This window comes from Myzus persicae, unplaced genomic scaffold (assembly GCF_001856785.1).
Source record: "Myzus persicae strain clone G006 unplaced genomic scaffold, MPER_G0061.0, whole genome shotgun sequence".
In the NCBI taxonomy this organism is placed as follows: Eukaryota; Metazoa; Arthropoda; class Insecta; order Hemiptera; family Aphididae; genus Myzus; species Myzus persicae.
In genome coordinates, this window is record NW_019100470.1 from 178,001 (window position 1) to 201,149 (window position 23,149).

General features: G+C 29.6%; 2 protein-coding genes and 1 long non-coding RNA gene across 6 annotated transcripts; 2 read left to right on the plus strand and 1 right to left on the minus strand.

Annotated features, from left to right (window-relative positions):
• Positions 1–1,525: 1,525 nt before the first annotated feature.
• LOC111042888 (ankyrin repeat and zinc finger domain-containing protein 1-like) lies at positions 1,526–5,211 on the plus strand. The gene is made up of 11 exons (XM_022327608.1): positions 1,526–1,805; positions 1,889–2,065; positions 2,244–2,392; positions 2,458–2,569; positions 2,632–2,780; positions 2,851–3,076; positions 3,150–3,317; positions 3,667–4,027; positions 4,341–4,482; positions 4,550–4,711; positions 4,777–5,211. The coding sequence occupies exons 1-11, from the start codon at positions 1,670–1,672 to the stop codon at positions 4,948–4,950; spliced, it is 1,956 nt and encodes a 651-aa protein (XP_022183300.1). The 5' UTR covers positions 1,526–1,669; the 3' UTR covers positions 4,951–5,211.
• A 141-nt stretch (positions 5,212–5,352) lies between these two features.
• LOC111042897 lies at positions 5,353–9,325 on the plus strand. 2 transcript variants are annotated; one of them, XM_022327624.1, is made up of 6 exons: positions 5,353–5,785; positions 5,858–6,047; positions 7,557–7,668; positions 7,786–7,997; positions 8,739–8,841; positions 9,202–9,325. In XM_022327624.1, exons 2-5 carry the CDS (start codon positions 5,871–5,873, stop codon positions 8,838–8,840), a joined length of 603 nt encoding a protein of 200 aa, XP_022183316.1. In that variant the 5' UTR covers positions 5,353–5,785; positions 5,858–5,870; the 3' UTR covers position 8,841; positions 9,202–9,325. The 2 variants fall into 2 exon arrangements, with proteins under 2 accessions (XP_022183316.1, XP_022183308.1); XM_022327616.1 differs by having other exon boundaries at positions 5,869–6,047.
• An 801-nt stretch (positions 9,326–10,126) lies between these two features.
• Positions 10,127–22,661, minus strand: LOC111026335. 3 transcript variants are annotated; one of them, XR_002603686.1, is made up of 4 exons: positions 22,332–22,661; positions 21,009–21,116; positions 18,219–18,337; positions 10,127–11,267 (listed from the first exon to the last, which is right to left on the minus strand). It is a non-coding gene; the product is annotated as an uncharacterized LOC111026335 (long non-coding RNA). The 3 variants fall into 3 exon arrangements; XR_002603687.1 differs by lacking the exon at positions 22,332–22,661 and adding an exon at positions 21,195–21,234 and having other exon boundaries at positions 10,129–11,267; positions 18,223–18,337; XR_002603685.1 differs by having other exon boundaries at positions 10,131–11,267; positions 18,223–18,337.
• Between the last annotated feature and the right edge of the window lie 488 nt (positions 22,662–23,149).

The following is a 23,149-nucleotide window of genomic DNA, read 5'->3' on the forward strand; positions in this document are numbered from 1 at the left end:
TTTTAAGCCAGTATATTTGATATACAGAATTGGGCATTTGTAATTATGCGGAGAGAATTACGGATTTAATGGTTTGAATTTTATGTATATTTGATTTTTTGGTTGCCCCCATTTAGTTGGATTCTGTATGTCCAGATAAGCATCAAGTAGTTTTACATAGGAATAGCTTAGTTTTTATGTTGAGTTTGGAATGTTTACCGAGTAGGAGAGAGATTTTCGTCGAATGTTTAAGAATAGGTTTTCTTTTTATGTGGTCTGCCTATAGTTTAGACACTAGTCTAGTATTAAGTCTCATAGTAGCGCTAAGTAGCGAGAGCTAATAGATTTTGGGATGTTATGGTTTCCTATAAGGTGATAGGTAGGTGGTTTTTTCTTTTTATTCCTGGTTTTGGGGTAATGGTCAAACGTGCAGATGGTTTCTAGTGGTTCACTTTTATTTTCCATTTCGTGTACCAGGACCACTTGTGATCAAAATGATTTTGTAGGTTATAACAGGTAGTTATTGGATTTAAATATGAGGAATAAATTATTTTGTCATCCACGAAATCCGCTCAACAGACGTGGGTTGGTTTGTCAAGTATAGATTGAACGGAATAGGAGAGGGTATATGGCACCTTATATTTTAATTTAAATATATATTATTTCTATTTCAATTTTCAAGATTTGATAAATCTACATAACAATGTACAAGTTATCTTGATTTTTACAACATTTGTCAAAATTCTTACTTTAATTACTTATAAAAAAATGTGTGACTATATCACGATTAAAGATAGTATATACTATCTTTAACCGTGGACTATATGTCTATATGTATGTTTGATGTATTTTATTAATTATTATATGAACAATATATGAAGAACCTTTTTGCATTACATTTTCGAGAATTTTGACCTTGCATAAGATTTTTTGTCGACATTTATAGAAAAAAAAACTGAAATAATCTAAAATGTTAAATTTTCCTCAAAATTTGTCAAAGTTTTTCGCAAAGTATACCTATCATATTAATAATTATATACAATGTTATACGCAGGCGCCCGATTTCATCTCATCATTTTTTTTTCATTAACTTAGGTAATTCTATAGTTGATTTTAGATTCTGAGTGGAGCGAACGAATGTATATTGATTTTATAATGATGAGTGTTTTTTTTCTGTCTGTCTAAAAATGCTCCGATTCTCGACATATTAATATAATTATGTCACTATGTCAGCATCTTTTTTGATAGATGGTAGGTACTTTTGAGAGGTAAAAATTGAAATTCTAGCAATTTTTGAAAGCATTTTGAAAGACAAAAAAAGAGTATACCCTATGATCTATTCTTTGATTTTACCCGCTACGAATACCAAACTACCATCCAATAAGGTAGACCAACACATCAGCTACCTACAACCACAGAGCAATATTACAACTGTCCCTGTCCCTAAAAATAAAATTGTTCTCTCTTTTCCACGATATTAGAATGCGCGGGATTTTCAAGGCCGTTGGCTTCACAGATCAGAGTTCACATACTTATCAGTGTTCGGTTGTTGTTATCAGCAAGTTCGAGCATGGGTCTCGTTCGTGAATTGCGGGTGACGGCCAATTTAAGGTCGTCGTTGTACTTATAAAAGTTGGTAGGTATTATTGTAAGTGGTCACTATTTTGTTGAGACTCGACGAGTATTCACAATGTCGACGATTTTGCCCTCCGCTAGTAAAACGGTCTTGATCGGCCGTCCCGACTACCAATTGCTCTTGGACGGAGTGAAACTAATTAGTTTGGGATTGTCCAGAAAAGAAGACACGGCGGCGGCCGAGTTAAAAAGTAAAGTTTTAAACCTCTTTAGTACTCATCTTTATACTTATATTGGGTTCAACTATTGATTTTTTGGAAAACTTGAATTTTAGATTTGGAAATTGATAAAAACTATTTGTTGGGCTTGCACTGTACTACGTGTCAAATAGCGTTTGAACTGTCTGAAGAACACAGAGCACACTATAAGTCAGACTGGCATCGGTACAATTTAAAGCAAAAAATACGTAACAGACAAACAATCGACGAGCCAAAGTTTCTTGCTCTAGAAAGTATGCATTAATAATTATCGATTTTATTTCTAATAAGAATATAATCTACCTATGATAGGTATTCATCTTACTTTTTTATTGTCATGTATTCAAATTCAAATCATTGCCGCTGGGTATAAAACTAACAATACTATATTATAATTTCAAGTACTTATATTGTATGTTTATATTAATTTAGATAAAGCTAATGACAGCTCATCCAGTTGTGAAAGTGATGATGAGATCAATGCTTACAATTCACATTTTTCGATTGATTCAAAATTATTTTTTGAGAATAATTCTGGCAATGCTTTTTCTATTTACAGATGTTTATTGACTAATAAAAAAGTAATAATTAATTATTAACATAAAACAAAATTTAAAATAATATATTTTTGGTTTCTGTCTTATAGGATATTCCAAACGAAGAAGTAGTGGTTAATTCATTGAAGTCCATCAGTTCTAAACCTATGTGGTTTATTGTTATGTTAGGCGGTGGTCGTTTTTCAGCAGCTATATTTAAAGGTATACCAGAATATCCTTAGCTTTACACATTGTGAATAATTTATTGTTGTCATATATTTTAGGTGGAGAAGCAATTGCTCATAAAACTTTTCATTCATATACTGTAAGAGCGAAACAAGGTGGTTCTCAAAGTACACAAGATCGATCAAAAGGTGGATGTAAAAGTGCTGGTGCAAGTTTACGTAGATATAATGAAGCATCCCAATTAAAAGTACAGTATTTAAAACTTAATTACTTATAGATAATACATACCTATTATTGTCTAATAATTTTGTATTCAGCATATTCAAGAAATATTATCATCATGGCTGCATCATATAAAATTATGTGACCTTATATTTTATCGGGCAATTGGTCCAAATAATCGAAATATTCTATTTGGCGGTTCAAACCCATTAATTGATAAAAATGACAGTAGACTATGTCAAATACCATTTGGAACCAAAAAGGCTACTTTTGCAGAAGTACAAAAAGTTTATAACCAACTATCAACTGTTTTAGTATATGGTAACCCTCGAGAAAGAATTATGAGCTAATAGTTATGAAGTAATAATTCTGAATGGTTTCTACTTTCTTGCAGATTCACAAGAAATTATTAATAATTCTATTAAAAATTATGTATTAAAGTTATTTAAGAAAAGAAAAAATACCGAATCCAGAACAAAAAAAATCGCGGAGAAACCTATTAAAGACATTCAAAATTCAAATGAAAAAGTTTCAGAAAATAATGTACCATCTTCATCGTCAGGTAATATATGTATATTTTTTTATTTATATGGAATAAAATAAAACTGTATTACATAATACTTATGTTCAAACACACTATGAAAAGTCAAATTTTTTTTTCAAGTTTAACTTTAATCCATATAGATAGCAATGTAACTATAAGACTCAAACTATGTTTCCCAATTATGTAATTCATTCTAGCTTATTTATAATTTAAGTAAAAATAATATAAATTTAAACCGTTATGTGTTTAATCCATTCTGGGCTTATAATTGCATCATATGTATAAAAAAAACCATAATATTATATACATTAAAATACATATTTTGCTTAAATTTAAAAAAAAAGTATTTTTTACCCTGGCATTTTAGATTCCAGTGAAAATGATGAAGAAAATGAAACTGCAGAACCTCCTCAAAGTAAAATATTATGTGAGAACAATAACAGTGTAGTTACAAATGGTTTGAAAAATAAGAAACGCAAGAAGAGAAAGAAGAAACCCAAGGACACAATTATTGTAAAATGTGCTGAAGTTGAAGAAGTAAAAAAACGTTTATTGCAAACAATTGAAGAAAAAAATTCTGAAGCTTTAAGCAAATACCTTTTATTGGAAGATACTCATGATTTTATGACTAAAGAAAATTTAGAAAAAAGTTTAAATGAAACTGTTGATGAATCAAATAACACTTTACTTCATTTAGCCTCTGCTAACTGTCTGCATGATCATATTTAGTAAGAAATTATTTATTATTATTAATTATTTTTCAATATTATTATTTAGTTAAATAGTTCAATGAATATTAGTTGCTTAGTGAGGCACAGTCGTACGCTCAATATGTGTCAACACTCTGAGCATATGTACTGGCCGTCAATGCTAGCACTTGGATGTGTGACCACCCGGTTCTTTCGTAACACATCCTTGCCACACATACAAACGTGTTCCAATCAATGATTCCCCCACTCAGTACCAGGCTAATGAACTTAGTAGTTGAAGCCTTAATCCAAAAAAAAAAAAAAAAATTAACTACATTATCTTATTTTATAGCTTACTTTTACAACATGGATCGAATCCAATTCATAAAAATAAAGACGCCAAGACACCATATGAATTAGCACCAGATAAATCAACTAGAAAAGTGTTTAGGAAATTTATGGCTATTTTCCCTGATAAATATGATTATGATAAAGTAAATTATTTATATTTTTAACATTTACATCGTAATTGAATAAAGTATTTGAGTATGTCTTTTGCAGTCAAGGTTACCAGGACCATTAACAGAAGAGTTACAAGAAGAATTGAAAGAAAGAAAAAAAGCTAAACAAAAAAGAGCCAAAGAAAGAAAGGTGGTTGAAGAATTAAAAAAAGAAGAAGAAATTCAAAAGCAGAAGTTTCTTCAATTATCTGACAGAGAAAAAGTAATGTCTCATCTTAAAAAAATGTATGAGAATAAAATGTACTGTATAGTTTGTTTTTATTTTAGTGTGCGATAGCAGCAGAAAAACGATTTATGGCAGTTCAAGGGACATTTAAATTATTGCGATGCTTCTATTGTGGCAAAAATATAGAAGAAAAGTATCCTTTTGAGTACATGGATTATAAATTTTGCAGTGTGCAATGTGTCAAAAATCATAGACAAAAAAATATTGTATCGTAATAAAAATTTTATTTTAAACAAATAAATGCTTAATTCCATACAACTGATTTATGTTTACTCAGAACCCACAAATGTATTTACTTAAATAATATGTTGCAACCCCAACTAATTGTCCAAAATAAAATCACCGAGGAGTAGTTTTTATATTTCTTGTAAGTTTAAATTATATAGTAGCTATATAATAATAATTATTCTAAGAAATTGAGTGTGTTGTGTAAATGTCATGTTTTTAGAACTTTATTAAATTTATTGTTTATTTTTTGTGCGTCTATCTACTATTGCCTTTTGAGCAGTATAAATTTTAAAGTAGATGTAAATTTTATTTTAAAGGAGGGGAGGGGGTCAAATGTTAAAAAATCAGAGTATTTTTGTAGATTGCTGGAAAAAAATAAAATTCAAATTTGTGAAAAACGGATTTGACAAAATCAATTTTCGTATTTTATTGTAATTCAAAAGCAATTTGTATAATTTTATTACCATACACCGTCCCATCGTACAGACGAAATTAATGATGAGGCCGTCGTCTGAGAATAACTAGAGAGCCTTAATAATAATTATTATTAATTATTAAGGCTCTCTAAGAATAACCATTTGGATTATACATCACGACTAAAAGGGATCAGAGATTAATTATTATGCTATACTATAAGGTCTATGTTATTATGTATTATTATTTGTTTTTGCATATTAAAACATCTTGGAGACTTTAAAACGGAGGCGGCTTCAACAGTCATCGATGGACGATGTACTAAAGCATAAACGTAGTTCCTCCTATACGTCTTTTCTATATGATCTACTCTATGGTCACAATAGTTAAATAGCCTATAAAACCACGGTAGTATGACGTTGTCAATTATTCTTGTTTCTTTTTAATTGATCACCTGAACATTTCTGAACTAATTTGTAGCATAATTTTAGAAATGAAAAATAAAACTAAGAAGAAAGTACAGAAAAAATGCCTGAACGCACTAATGCGTCATTTAGTAACTCCCAAAAGTTCATTAATGGTGTTTAACGAATTGTTTGAACGTGTTCCTATAAGAGTGCAAGAACGCAAATTGAGTGGCATTGGTTTAACCTTTATTGCTACGATTGAGGTAAGACAAATGTTGGGTTATATAATTGAATTATAGAACTTCATGATTTTATTTCTTATGTAATCTATATAAATTAAAATTGAATGCTATTGGAAAATTCGGGAAAAACTGAAAGTGCTTTTTTGAGTTATTGATCAACGTAGCCCCCTAAAATATATGGTTTCTGAACGTGAAATTTTCATGGTGACTACCTTCGTAACACCGCGCACTAAGAAACAAATTTCCAAAAGTCACAAGAGGACTTGGAATAAATCGAAAAAAATGTTTGGCTTATAAATGGTTAGGTGCAGGGCCGTATTTACAATTTTTGCGCCCTGTGTCAACCATAATTTACCCCCCCCCCCTCCAAAAAAAAATAGATCCAGTTTTTTATTTTTCTTAACACATTTTTAGTTATAATTCTTTATGGTTAAGTCGTGGTTGTCTATTAACAACCGTGGTTATGTTAAAATAATATTAATTATATTCTATGCTACTTATACATTATCGGTGCACTGCTAAGTTCATAAGTGTGTACAAATTTTTTCCAAAAAATAAAATATATTTATTTATACGATACTACACCGGGTTACAGCGGTGTCCGGCTACCTCTCTAAATAGATCAATATTTGGCCGCCCGGTGAAAATGTTCCTACTGCAACCCCCTAAATACGGCCCTTAGCCCTTAGGTGCTTACATTTTATGGAACTGATTATAATCGTAATAGTAGAAATTACCAATTAAAGTATTTATTATTCCTTCGTATTTAAATGGCCATTTAATATATTACTTTACCGTCTTTGGTTATTCGAGCAAATGAGGTAAAATGCATGCATCAAATCGTCGCGTTTATGGATTTGAATGAAAAAACTATATTTCAAAGCAAATAAAATGAGACTTGAATGTATGTTTGTAATGTATACATAATCAAAAACTACTTACTTGACTGATTTTGTGAAAATTTCAAATTATTCTTAAATGTATCAGGAAAGTTTAAACCGCATGATCGATGAATGTTGTGTGCTAGGTAGGTCTACTTTATCCAATCCTTCACAGTAGACTTAGTTCAGAGGTCTAAAATAGACCTGTCGCCGATTTACCAAAACTAAGGTACACTTAAATTAAGATACTCCTATATGGTCTGGTTATACAGGCGGCATACAGCTAAAAATGGATGTTGTTTTATCCAAAATCAATAGACTCAAAAACTACTGGACCGTTTTGAATAAATGTTATACCAATATATTTCTTGAGACTTAAGTGGTGTTTATAACTTATCCCCCCCCAACCCCCGTGTAGGCAGCTTAAGGGTAGCTCGTAGCAGTCGTACGTCGTACACGTGAATATTTTCCAGCTCTCAAAAAAATATTATTTGTAATAATGGTCACAAAGAATTATTACTAAAAAAGTGGCATATACATTTTTTTACAAATATATTTATAAAAAAACAAATTTTAGGGTCGGGCAATGCCGGGCGGGACAGCTAGTAATAATAAAATAGTTAATAATGTAAAATTAAAAAAATTGTAGATTGGTGGTCAGATATTTACTGCAAATCATACTTCCAAGGCTCAAGCAAAACAGATGGCGTGTGAAAAATGTTTGCGCACTATGTTGGCAAAAAAAATAAGCGAGCCATTTGGTAAGTTAAAAATATTGAACTAGTTAACTTTTAATGTGGCTGTGAAGTATATACCTACACATAACATATATATAAATAAATATTAAATATACTTGCTGTCATATTATATTTAATTAGAAAAAAAAAAAGAATCACCCATGGAACAAGATATGAAAAATAAAGAAAAGGGTACAGTACCAAAACCTAAAGACTTCCTTCATGACGACTTCCCATGGTCACATTTTGCTTCATTAGGGATGCATAAATTAATAAATCAATGGGAATTACAGTCTGTTTCAAAAGCTATTACTTTACAAGATCAACCAAATTTCATAAAATCACCACCAAAGGTAGAAGTGAATAATCATTTATTTGATACTTATAATTTATTTTACATCATTACAACAACAGAAGTTAATGGTATACAAGGCTATAAATAGATTGATTTTGGTTTTTGCTGGAATAAAAAGGAATACCTATGATAAATGTATATGTTAAAATTAGGACTTTTAATCAGTCAACCTGGTGGAACTTCATTTGATTTTTTAAATTATATTATTATTATTACTTATTAGAATATTTGTTGTCATTGTCCATTGGTTTAATAATGTTGTTGTATACATACTATAGTAATCGGTGTTATTTAAGGTTTTTTCCAGTGTTAAAAAAATACGATTGTTGCCACATCCTAAGTTATCGTCTTTGTTAATTAACTGTAAATTTTAAGGGCATAAATAAAATTTAAAAAACATTATGACATTATAAAGAAGTCAGAATATTATTTTTCATTTAAATTTAACATTACTTAATTAGACAATAATGAACAAATAATTAATTATGCATTTACTAAAACTATAAAGGTTGAAAATCTAACAAAAAATCTACAGTACCTACCTACCTATCTACTGGCTTTAGTCTTATTCCCTTTATTACCCAACGCAATAACAATTTAAACACAAACTCAAGCAGGTTATAGTTATTCATATTTAGTGTTACCTTTGATTTTTTTAGTTGATACATGGCATAAGTACACAACACACTATACCTATGTCTATAGATCATAATTATATAACATAACATTTTTATTTTAGGCCAGTACTGTGAAAAAGTGTCCCAAAGATCCCAAAAATGTCAACCCAGAGAAGTTTAAAGTAGAACATGCAGTGGATGGAATGGAATGTTATAATAGATAAGGTAATATTTTTTTAACACAACTGTTTTACTTTTTAAATTTATTTTTAAAATAAATTTTTAATTGTAAATAGATTTCAAAGTACTATTTACTTATTGTTAGCTCTAATATGATGTGCAATTTTTTTTTATAATCACTTTACTGTACATTAAACAAAAGTAAATAGAATTAACAATAAATTTCTTAGATGCTAATGCTTTCTTAATGAATCAATAAAAACAAATCCAAATACTAGTTTTAATCTTGACAAAATAAAGTTGTATCCATTAAAGCCTCTACAACAGATATTGGTTGGACTAATAAGTATTTTATGAAAAATAATTTCTACAATTAGTACATTTCTATTAATTTTTATTTTACAGGATCGGCAAAAGAAGCAGCTTAAGAAAAGATATATTCACTGAAAATAATAGTTAAATTGGACTAAATTCATTAAAAAAAATTGCAAAATTGTGTTTAATAAATAATAATAAAAGGCAGCGGATGTTATTCATCAAAAATAATAACTACAGACATAAAACAGCCTATAATGTTTTATTAATTGTATTTTTTTTTTAAATTCAATTCTTTATTCAATCATAATATGTTATTTACATTTATCCTATGATTTATTTTTCTGCACTTTAGTTTAATAATTATTATTTTTCATTACAATATTGATTTTATTTTTAAACATATTACTGTTATTTATTCTCAAACTTTAAATAATATACTAACTAATAAAAATCAAAATGTTGTGTTCAATAATGAATTCTTGTTTCATCACTTTTAGTGTAGATACATTTATGTATTTATTTTTCTAGACAAGTTAATTTGTTTAACTGTTTTAATATGTTATCAGACACCAACATTGTCATTTGTCTTGTATATTTAATTACCTATCCCTATGTAATTAGACCAAATATTAAAGTTTTCAATAATCGATTGGCTTTATTAGTTAACATGATATCATGCTATTACACATTTGTACGTGGTATTGGTGTAGTTTGCAGTGCTTTATGTAAAAGTTGTAGAGTAAATTTGTGTTTGTACAGTGAATACTCTTATAAGGAATAAAGGATTAACAAATAAATTGTTTGCTAAGTTTTGATGGTTATCTATGAAAAACTCATTTTCTAGTACAACAAATATGAAGGAACCAAAAACTTTTTTTAATTCATTAATCATTATACTTACTGTAATAATTTTATATTGATAGCTTTAATAATAATTTTAAAAAAAAACTCATTACCTATATTGATTTTACTGATATTTAGACGAACAAATTATTTATTTCTCATTTAGTTAAAATTCAACGAAAAAAAAAAGGTAACAATACTTCATACTTGTGACCAGCTACACTTGTACTTAAAGGTGTTCCTATAAATTTTTATGAGAGTACACTAAATTACTAATTACTAAACCTAAGACCGATCAAGGTAGAACAACTTATGAGGAATCTCGTATTACATTTTTAAACATTGGCTAAAATAATATAAACTATGAATTCCTAATTCAAAATAGTTTGCAAATTTTCATGATTTTGACGAATTTGATCAACATTTGACCATCAGGCTCTCATAAAAAAATTGTTGTAGATTAACGTCCAACATTTTGTATATTTACACTTGTTCTACACTATACTTAAACACTCTTCTATATACTTCTCGTCATCTTTGTATACTCGAAGTAATCTGACACAATGGTGCGGGACATTCGTTATAAGTTATAGCGATACGTAAAGGTAAAGCTGAATACAACAATTGGTTATCACAAGCCATAATGTAATAAACTTGAATAGAATAAGCTCAAGGGCGGTATTTGCCCTATTACCTTATTATAAATTATAAAATACCCGTAAACTTCATTTTGGTATGTAGGTAGGTAGTATACTACATCAACGAAGTAGGAATCGGTGAAAAAAAACCCATAAAAATAAACACACCTAGGAAAAAAATCCGTAGGTAGGAAATATTTTCGGAGGGGTTTTTTGTCTAAATCCTAAATAATATTCCAGTTAATAATATTCTCGAACAAATTCACAAAAAGCTCAAGATTGTTTTATTTAATTTCGGGGGGTGTTTGAACACGCAAAACCCCCCCCTTATCTACGCCCATGATATAAAGGTTAGGTATACATTATATATTATATATTATACATTATGCACTATAACTACAAGTACTGAAATACGTAATTTTGGATTGAAAACATTTATTTTATTTTTTGTTTTTATTTTTAAGTAATAATTTGTGAAAAAATTTAAATATCTATAACAACTGTACAAACTAAATATTTTAACTATAATATATTAGTTCAAAATATGTTTAAGCAACTTAAAACACTTATTTGAAGCATTATTTTACTTACTTTAATCTAGGATTTCTACATAAAGTTTTTCAAGCAGTGGAAATTCAAAAGATAATGAGTGTCACATTGAACTGCAGAATTCTTTAAAAAATAAAAAAAATATATAAAAATATCAGATAGAATTTATATTTAGAAAAAAAAATTTGAAGGGGAGCATGGGTACCCGCGGGCTGTAGAATTTTAAGAATAAAATTAAAAAAATGAATGAAAAAACATACATTAAAACCAAATATTAAAGACTGCATTCTACAAAATCAGTACTCTGAAACATATAGCTTTATTGTCAATAATCAGATAATGAAACAATGAATTTTTATGAGGTACCAACTTGTTATCAAAATTTAAAAAATGGGTTTAAAATTGAACTATAGTTAAATAATTGAAACAAAAAAATTTGAAGGGAGGCATGGGCGCCTGCAGGCAAATGAATTTTAAGAATCAAAATAATAAAAAATACTAAAAAAATATGATAGAATATAAATTTAAAAATAAAAATGGGAAGGGGTGCATGGGCGCCCGCAGGCAAATGATTTTTAAGAATCAAAAAAAAAAAAATTATAAAATAATATGATAGAATAAAAATTTAAAAAAAAGAATGGGAAGGGGTGCATTAGAGCCCGCATGCAAATGAATTTTTAGAATCAAATTTAAAAAATGCATAAAAAATGTACATTAAAAACAAATATTAAAGACTGCATTCTACAGTATCAGTATTCCTAAACTCATAGCTTTATGCTATTTTATGCTTAATTATGAAAAAACTTGAAAAAATATGATCAGAGTTCTATTGACTTTACCTCAGTACAATATAATAATGTGTTTATTGAATGAAAGTGTTTATGGATACAAGAAATTAATGTTTAAGAGTTCTAAGGGCTCATTTACGTTAAAGCTATTTTTTACTTAAATAGTTTAATGTTTGAATTAAAATAATATTGTGTTTCAAACTGTAACTATCATATATTTTGAAAAAGTATACAAAAAATTCAAATATAGGAATATTTGTATTTTTGTTTTGGTCTTAATTAATAAGTTAGAAAAAATAGATTATGTGCAATGTGGAAAGAAGTTAGAAGAAAGCAGTTTGGGAATTCTAAGTCAATATTATTTTAATACACTTAACCTTATATTAAATTAAAACGAATGAATAAATAAATACTGATAACCTCACAATAACTCCTCATACCATCAACTCTCATTATTTCTTAATTAAGATTTTGTTTTATTTTTTGATACATTAGAATTTTTAAATTAGTTTTTATAATTTTTTGTGTTAGACAAATCACTAATTAGTATTGACTGTATTTAAGTTATTATTAATTATAAGTACTGGTACAACGCTAGCCGACTGGCTTTAAAACTGTGGATACAAATTTGAAATGATGATGCTTAATTAAGTTCTAATTTATCTTAGTAATATTTAAATATTTTCTTTTATTGTTATGCTTATACAATATCGAATACCTTGGTAGTTAGTAGGAAAAGATCATTGCAATGCACTCGACCAGGGATGATAGTATACTACCACTAGCCTACTATCATCACCACAGCTTCAACTCTCCATAGCCCTTAGGCGTACTAACCTCCTTTTGACTTATTTTAACCCTCTGTCTTAACAGCATAGTCATGCGAGTTGGACAGTGTGGGGGGTGTGGGTGCTAGTTTAATCACCCCCGTTTGGCACGTGACTAACAGAGGGTTAAGTGGGACCCTTAGAATAAAAAGATCCTTATTTGGTTTTCTATTTTTGTGTCCGCTTATCAAGTTGAACTTTTTTTGTTTAATTATTACAACTTGAAACAACTTGAAGCATACAACATATGCGAAAGGCGATAAAGACTTTTATATGTGCATCAACTTGAAGTCTTGAAAGTATGATTGGATGTACATTTAAGAAGTAACTAGTTAGTATTAATATTTTATAAGCATGTGTTGGCCCCGTGTTACAAGTGCTCATCAATGTGAGCAGATCTCATTTAGCTATGACAGTTTCAATATTAGAGTGATTATTTGGAATTAATTATAATTAATAATTATTATTTGGAATCAACGAAGATGAATGATAACAGCTTAACCAAAATTTGATATGTTTCACACTTATAAGACGCATTTGAACAATTGGAGACTACACATTCTGATGAAGTGTCTTTCTGAAAGTAACATCTTTTTATTAATTTTTTAAGTCATATGTTTTGTAGAAATTCTAGGAAGATGTCTAGATTTGAAGCAACTGAATAACATAATGAAATAATTTTATTTTGAAATTCTTTGAGCATTATCTGGATGATAAACTTTCTCCCCTTCCACTGACAATAACTGGCTAAAATAATCGTAATTTTTAGCGATTCTATAAACCGTGCACTATATGGCTAACAGCATCTTTTATAGGGGTCACGGTTGGATCCGAGTAACACTTGTGTATGTGGAGCTAGGATTCGTCACTAAACACCCAGGTGGTCACCCATCCGGATATTAGCTACGCCGGCCGATGATTGACACCCATTAGGGACTTCATCCAATCGCCGCACCACACCAAGCTCCAACTGCATTCTTCTTATTTTGTACCAAATGTATATTACATATTATTTTGTATGCCAATTTGATTGTAAATAACTATTACACAGGTAAAAGAGTATCCGTACCTACATCTATTATACACCAATTACAGGTTTATATTTTTTTTGTTTTATTAAGATAATAATTGCAATACGTATTTTACTAGAAATATTGCTTTAATATCAGTTCACGTGATAATTTCATATAACTATTAAAAGAAATTTTTTTTTTTTTTTTTTGATTTAAGCTTCGGCAACTGAGGCCATTAACTGTAGGTTGTGTGGTACTGTAGGGTTTGGGACTGTAGGTGGGGAACACGTGTGAGTTTTTGTTCTGGCAGAATTTCTATTGGGCACCCGTAGGTTTCTGCCATGCCCGATTGGGGGATGGCGGCACTTGTTCTCCGGTCACCGCGACTTGTCCGGAGAAAAATGCCGCCCGGTGGCCGAGGATCGAACCACGACAGCGGACGCGTCAGACCACTCGGTCACCTCGTCCCCTACAGAAATTATTGTAATCATTTAATACTATTATTGTCTTTCATTAATTTTGTGTATCAACTTTAGTAGGTTAAAAATCTAAAATACTCCCCATCCAACAACAAAAAGTAAATTTGCCAATACTTGACATACATTTAAATTACTAAGAGTCATACTTTACTAGAAAATTCGTCACCTCCCCACATACTACTTTACTCCAATATTAAAGATTTGAATTAGTTAAATACGTAAATATTACAATTAGTTGCTTCCAATCTTGTAACACCATTTTTATAGGGCCTAACCACAGTTTTTCTCTTATCTCAACAAATTACTAAAGGACTAGTTATTTCATTTCATTTCTTAGAGTAATGTATAAATAGAATGTTATCATTCATCTAAGTTAAACAATGTGCTGTGATTAATTTATTATTTAAGGTATCTAAAATCTTTTAACTTTTATTAAACATGTTACATGTTTATCGAACATATTTTGATATTATTTGTTATATATCATTATTTTTTAGCTTTGATAAACGTCTTTTTAATAAAATATCATTTCAATATACTAATTTTGTCTAATTTCTATTGAAAAGACAAATTTACAAAAATTATTACAAGGATAAAAATTGTCGAATTATTATGAATGAAGTGTAACTAGGGTCATAAAAAAATTGTTGTTAAAGTTATTTTATATGGCGTGATAAATTTAATGTAAGATAATATCATTATTTCATTATTTTTTTTTATATTCTAAAGCAAAATATTTTTTGGAGTACTTATGGAGATTATAGTAATCAAATGTCGGACAAGTAGGCAGGTTTTTTGGCAATAAATTGCGTCAATCGCATCGGCGATAAGACCACTAACACGAAGTTGAAAGAAATAATTAAAAATGATTTCTGTGTCGACAATTGCCTCACTGGGGCATTCATAATTGAATTGCGTGACGAATTAATTTCAATTATGCGAGGTGGGGAATTTGAATTATCAAAATGGACTACGAACCATACAGATTTATCTCCGAATCAAAACAAAAATGAATCGTTAGACCGAACCAATGGATAGAGAGAGCGTGGAAACTCTAGGTTTATACTGGGAACCGAAAAATGATTACTACTCGTACAAGTACAAGTACCTACCGTAAGTAAAAAAGGAAACAACACAAAGACATATTCTTGCTGGCCTAGTAATGTTTGAATTTTTTTTAAAAAATGTTTAAATTTAAAAAAATTATGGTAAATTGAGTATATCTTAAACCTATACAATTGATTAAAAAAAGGGGGGAATCAACATAAACAAATATCCGCCGAAATTGATAGCTGGTGGAATCAATAAATAAAAAAGCTCGGCGGAATCAATAAATAAAAAAGCTTGGCGGAATCGGTAGCCGGCGGAATCAATACAAACAAATATCGGGCGGAATTGATATTAAAACGGTGGAATCGATAAAACCCTGTTATTTGACCCATTCGGCTTAGTAGGTCCGGTAATATTGGTGGGTAAAATATTGTTACAAAGTTTATGGCGTGAGAAAATCGGTTGGAACAGCCCAGTTCCACCACACATACAAGTACAGCGGGAGACATACAATAATCGTCTAAACGAGCTCAATTCATTTAGTATACCTCGTTAGCTGGGCTCCGACAAGAAGAAATTAATAGAGATTACACGGATTTGCTGATGCATCCACGAAAGCACACGGTGCGTGTATATATTATGTTACGGGTAATGTGGAATACCGGGCAATGTAAACCACTAATTTTTTTTTAACCAAAGAATATTATTTTTTATTATTATTATCTATTTATAGTATTGATTTTTTTTTTAAATAAAATATTAATATATTAAAATTAAAAAAAAATTTTTTTTTTTATTTTAAAATCTTTATTAATTGTATTCATTTATCATAATACAATAAACTATTAATTTTTCGAAACATTGTGTATAAACTTATTTTTGTTACTTATGGTTCTGCCTATTTAAAAATCAAGTGTATAGAAAAGCAGACAGACTATGTAATTGTAAGTGCCATGTTTCTAAAACTTGTTCAAATAAATAGGTAAAATTATAAAAATAAAATGATGATACTTGTTATTTTTTTTTTTCTATCAAAACGTTCGTATTATAGTACATGAATAAAATTAATAATGATTGTTTTTAAAAAAAAATTATTCTATAAATAAGTAATGACTAATGATAATAATTTATAATAATAATAAATAATGATATTAGTTGGTTAAAAAAAAATTCGTGGTTTACATTTCCCAGGCAGGACCACATTGACTGGGCAATGTACACATTGTCCGGTAGGTATTCCACATTGCCCGTAACCATAGATATAAAAATATATTATTATGTCTATGCCCGTAATATATGATATAACATATTATGTTATACGCACACTGCACACAACAGATACGGATGGCATCGTTAAATCGCAACTAGTATGTGCTAAGTCTCATATCGCGCCATTAAAGGTTATTTCAATGCGTTACATGTTTCAAAGCACAGCCGAAAAATGTGTCACTTGTAATGGGTAATCTGCCCACGATCCGAGGTAGTTTATATATATATTTTTAATATTAATAGTAACAGCCATACTACATTGTAAGTAAAAATACGTTAACTGGTTCAACTAAAAAAAAATATTTGTTATTAGATGTGTTACTATTTGAGTCTGTTTATAAGAAAATAATAATTGTATATATAATTAAAAATTTTGAATTATATCTGAATATTAATAAGGTAATAGTTAAAAGAGAAAATAGAGCATTTGATGTTAAAATGGAATATCATAAAAAAACGTTTGGTCAAAAATTCATTGATTATCTAGGTCCAAAAAATTATAACTTAATGCCAATAAATATAAAAAAAGACATATTCATTACAGAAGGTAATCGTATTACTACAGGAATGAAAAAAAATTCATATTTGGTTATTTTCAATACTTTAATAACTTATAACGAAATATTTTTACTATATTTTAACTTTGTAATTTAATATTAGTATAAGTATTCTAATTGTATGTATTGATTACTAAATTCTTGTAAGTTTTTTTTTCTACTTATAATTATGTTATATAACTCTCTACCACCATCACAAGCATGTGCTTAAAGGTGGTAGATAATTTTTGTTTTTCTTAAAATAAAAAAAATAAAAAAAATAAAACATTGGGTTGGTTTTGACGCTAGGGTAAAAGAGATCAAAAACCCATGGTTTGACATAGAAATACGTCTTTTCTTATTTTTTTGTTCAACTTGATGACACTTTTGAGAGGATGTCTACGCACTATTTTTGCTCTTTATGTCCCACGCGCAACAAAGCAAATTTATGTTTAGCAGAACCAACCATTATTAAAGTAACAATATATGGTTGGTTCTGATACATTAATTGCTTTGTTGTGCGTGGGATACAGAGAGCAAACAAACAGTGCTCTGACATCCTCTACCGATCTTTTTATTCTATCCCATAAGTCAAGGTTTTCAACCTATCACTAGGTAGTTTTTCAGCTGATTGGTCTAGTGACCTTTGTGATTCAAGAACCTTTCCTACGTATTCGACATTGTTAATCTAACTATTCTACCTCCACACTTCCTATTCTTCCTCCCTACAAGTCTCACTCACTCTCCCCTCCCTCTATCCCCCTTTTCACCCTCAGTCTTTCTGCCTCCCATTTCTCTCTTTCTCTCTCTCTCTATTCCCCCCTTTTTTCCATCTCACTACCCCTCACTCTCTCTCTCACACACACAGTCTCTATAGTTCCTACAGGTCATCGTACCTGATAATCGGTGAAAATATTTAAATATTACAAAAAAAAATTTAAAACAAAAAATAAAATAAATTTTATACCTGACCAATTTCCTAATTTTATTCATAGCCGGAATAGCGTTATACCAGTAGTTGCAGAACAATTAAATTGAAAAGTTGGGGGCAATACAAACTCTGATCATTTGACAATATTAAATAAATCTACTGAAAAATAAAAATGACATACCTACCACATGTTTTCTGATATACAACTAAATCTTTGAAACATTCACGTCAACACATTTCACACGGCATAATATGACATTATGTTCAAAATTAGCAAATTTTCATAGACGAATACCATCTCTGAAAAAAAAGCAGCCTATATAGTAAAATGTTCAACAATTTACGTATGAGCTATTTGTTATTAGAAATTACAGGTATTATATAGCTAAAATAATCTCTTTAAGTTTTAGCTTTTATCTAACCTTTTCTTAGTTATTATGTGTTAATTTGTGTCTTAACTGTTTTATTCAAGAACGTATAAGTTTTATACCTTACGAAAGTCATGTTTCTTCACTAGGCACAGCAAGTTAGTTATCTACTAGAACTCAGCTGCTACTGGTTCATTTTTATTTTAATAATAGTATAATACACAGGGACTATAGTTACCATTACTTATTAGGAAGTGGGTTTATTTTATTTCAATATTTTATAAATATCGTTCAAATCAATTATTTTTATTATTAATTAATTTATAATATATTAATTCCTGAAATATTGTGTTTAAGAAAATAAATAATTATTGCAATAATTCAGAGTTAGATAATATGTTATGTGAGTACCTATATGTAAAAAATAATTTAGTATAATAACAACTGCATGCCTGGGCTAGTTAATGAAAATTTTTAACTGAGTTAAGTTATTATAAAATTACCCTACGATCAGGGAGTAGAAAAACGACGACGACTAGCGGCTTTTGTATATTTTATTTTATTTTATTTTAAAATACGGAACGAACCCTTTAATACACGAATTTAATAGTACAATAATAATAGTTTTAATAGTTTATGGAAACGTGGCTCAATATCAGAGAGAGAATGAAGGGTCAGTGTTGGCAATGCGCATAAGACGGATGATCGGTGAGTTAAGATAGTAGTTTGAGGAAGAGAAAGGTATATGAAATGGAACAGATGATCGTGTACAGCGAGAGGGGACATTTAATGAGACATGGGATAGTAATTCAGGACTATCAATTTTAGATGAAAGAAGATTGGATAGAAATGTCAGGTTAGCTGAATGACGACGATCGGTGAGGCTTTCTAAGAAAAAGAGGCGTTGGATTGGCGTGTAATCGTGAGGTGGACAGACTATCTTTAGTTTGTAAGCAGCTTGACGGAGGAATTTTCTTTGAACCCTTTCTATCATGCTACGTGTGGAAGCGGTGGACGGGTTCCAGAGGACGGAACCATACTCAAGGATGGGACGGACTAGGGAGCAGAAAAGAGTTTTTAGAGGGGAGAGCAAGTGGAAGTCAGAAGAGACACGGTTTATGAAACCAAGCAGTTTAAGAGCCTTACAACATATTATCTGAATATGCATATTAGGGAACAGGTTCCGTGTGAGAGTAAATCCTAAATCCTTTACATAATTATGTTATTACATAATATTATTTGATCTCTCGTATTTTATGCATTTGCTCTCAGAAATAAAATATGTGTGTACATAGGGGTAGCATATTTGTCATGAAATTAAATTTTTATTTAAAAAATAAATTTAAGCACCAAAAAAGTATGAAACAAAAATTAATTACTTTAAACATCGACGCTTTAGGGCTTCGGCAGAATTCCTGATATTGTGTGTGCACTGCGGAATAAATCAGATATACCTACGACTGAACTTAAGTCTGAAAATATTGAGATTTATTATGAAAAAAAAAACCTTACGGATCGCTTCATGTTCCATGTTCATGTCTGCAGCTTTGCTAACTGAAATTTTAGATCGATTGCGTCTTTGCAACTACTTTGACAATCGCCACGGATTGCGTTATAATTTATAATTTATAATTATAAATTATAATTTATACTACGTCAATATGATAAAACCATAGATATATAGTATATTACAAAATTGTAAATCAAGGAGGTCCGTGCTTGAGATTTGATCATTAAGATAATGAAATGAGGTATGACAATAACCAAAATAGTTTATAATTTTAAAATTTAAATTACAACAATATAATATAAAGTACCTATTATTTTAATAATTAATTAAGGTGGTGTTTAAATATTCGAAGCACAAGCATATTTTTTTATGAGTTATTAAATAAAAATCTTATTGTAAATAAATGTGATTACTACTTTTTAGATTTAACATAAAGATATTCAGTGCCCAATGCATCACATTTACCGTACATCGACTATACCAACTATAGTTAGTAAAATTCCAAGTTAAATATTTTCTCTGAATACTGTCGAGCACGAAATTAATAATTAATATTTTTTGTATATTTTGAGTGCATTGGTTAGGTACATTTTAAGCTATTCGAGATTATTTAAAATTTAAAATTTCCCTATTTAATTTCCGATAGATATTCAATAATCAGCAGAGCAACTTTGCCAGCTTTATAAAATAATTTGATGTTTGATGTACGACGGCGTCACTTTAATTCGCGGTTCGACCACAAGCAGACGGCATAGTAATATTCATATATTTCTCAACATTTATATAAACTAAAAATAAAAATTGTTGAATTTTGCGGGACATAAGAACTCCCGTGTACTGTACTACTGTAGTATGACTAGTATGTACAACACAATTTATATCTATTTAATTGTATAAATATGTTATTATTCTGCGACCTGGATATGCCGTCGTCGTTTGTGCTATAAGCGTATTTTTTTTGTGTTGCGCGCTCGGGAACAAAAAATATGCCCCTACTTTACTCGGGTAGCAAATTGTCTGTGTCAATAAATTTTAATTTTGAGACTAAAAAGTAAAATATGTAAGCCCCAAAAGAATAGGTAATCAAACTTACGTAATACTCTTCGTATATCGACTGTTCGGGGAATATATAGCTGCAAGGACATATTATCTGGAGCGCAGGCGCCATATCGAGGAACTTCTTTCTTCATATAAACCCGAACTGAAAAAATCGAGATTTTTTTATAAAAACTACTTGAGTAGAATGAAATATGTGAGCAAATGTTTATTGTTGCCTTACACATTTCTTTTGTTCAATGAAATTATTAGAATTGTGAATCGTCTCCGACGAGTGACGACGATCGGCTTTTGCCATAGATGATAGATATAATATAATATGTTGCTATCGGTTTTCGAGTTTTTGAATTCTTTGGATGACACGATACATTTTTTATTACAGATTCCGAAACATAATATTATTCGGAGTGTTTAAATCTAAACAATTCAGAACACGGAACTCTGCGTATAGGCCATTTAGATACACTACTGTCGCGACTCGCGAGTCCATTTTTTTGTCCGGCATCTCACAATATTGTTTTTAGTCTTCACGGTTAAACTATAACTTAATGTAAAACTCTAGAAGTATCGAGACATGAAAAAATTCAAAATTAGGCTTTGAAATTTACAGAAGTAATAAAAAATGGATACTTTAATCGTGAATTTAATATTCTCTCTGGGCTTTGAATTAATATGTTATCAAACAATGTTATTCTATAATAGGATGCAGTATTTGCTAAAAAATTGTGTGATTATATTATACTACTACACTATAGTGTAATAAATAATGTAATATATATACAGCCGTGTAGGTATTTTAAAATTTTGATTTATCGAGTATTGTAGGTTTAGTGGCAGGGGGGTGTGGGTATCTCTGCCCCCCCCCCACAACTCTGTGATGCATTCACAGATTGAGCACCCTGCGTTTCAGAGGTCTAGTTGCGCCATTGCATATAGATAACTTAGAAAACGATAGTTTCGTTGAAGAACCTATAGGGTCAGATACTGAACAAAATTTAGAAACAGTTGAACAAGAAGTGATTTCACACACAATAGTTACTGAAGATGCAGAAAATGAAAAATCTAGTAATGAACCATTATTTAAAAAACCAAGAACAAACCGAAAAATGTTACCCAGTGAAAGAGTGGTGGAACCGATGTTGGAATTTCTAAAGACAAGAACTCAACCAAAAAAAATTAATGAAGATACACCTGAACTTTCTTTTTTTAAAGTATTATTTAAAGTATTTAAAATTAAATGATAAAAATCAACGTCAATTCAAAAAAATTGTATTAAATACCATTGATAAGCTTATCGACATCCAAGAAACGTCGTATGAAACGCCAAGATACAATAATGCGCCACATTCTAATATTATACCTGAGTACATTGCGAGTTCTCCAGATTTCTCCTCGTCGGATAGTTCAAGTTCTTATATTTTGCATTAATACAGTTGATTTTTCAGTATAATAAATTATCATTTTTATATTGTTAAAAATTAATTATAACCTTATTAAGTGTTAACTTATTTTATTATAATAATATTATAACAATAAAAAGTAATACGTTCAAGAGAATTCGCAAGTCTAAAAGAATTATTTTTATACTATCTGCTATATTTTAAATTCTGAGCGGAGCGAAAAAATGAAAATGTATAAAAAGTTGGCTGAGTGGGTACCGCTCTTCTGTTCAGTAGTTGTCAAGCATGTCGTTGTAATGGATATGTTATAATTTAATTCAATGATAATTCATTGTATAAGATAAACAATTTTTTTTTTTACATCATATTAAAATCAATACATTATTTCGCTATGCTCCGCTCAGAATCTAATATCTAATTATTTAGAATTTGTTATTAACTTACCTCCATGTCACCAATAATTTCTCTTCTGGAGTGATACTTTTTTTGAAATTAGTATCAGTTTTTCGAATTTCATCGTTAAGTATTTCTAGATTATAATCAAACGTATCAGTACTCATTCGTGTAAAATGTCTAAATTTACATTCGTAATTTCAAAGTTCATGAATAAAACATTTAATTGTATTATTTTCAGTTCGTTTCAAGTTCAAAGGATGAACCAAAAGTTTTTTTTTATTTTCTTCCTGTTCAATTTCTCTTAAAAGAAACCATAAAATAGGAATAGCAGCGTCCTCCTCGTCGGGCGATATTTTGACGACTACTTGATATACTTTGATTT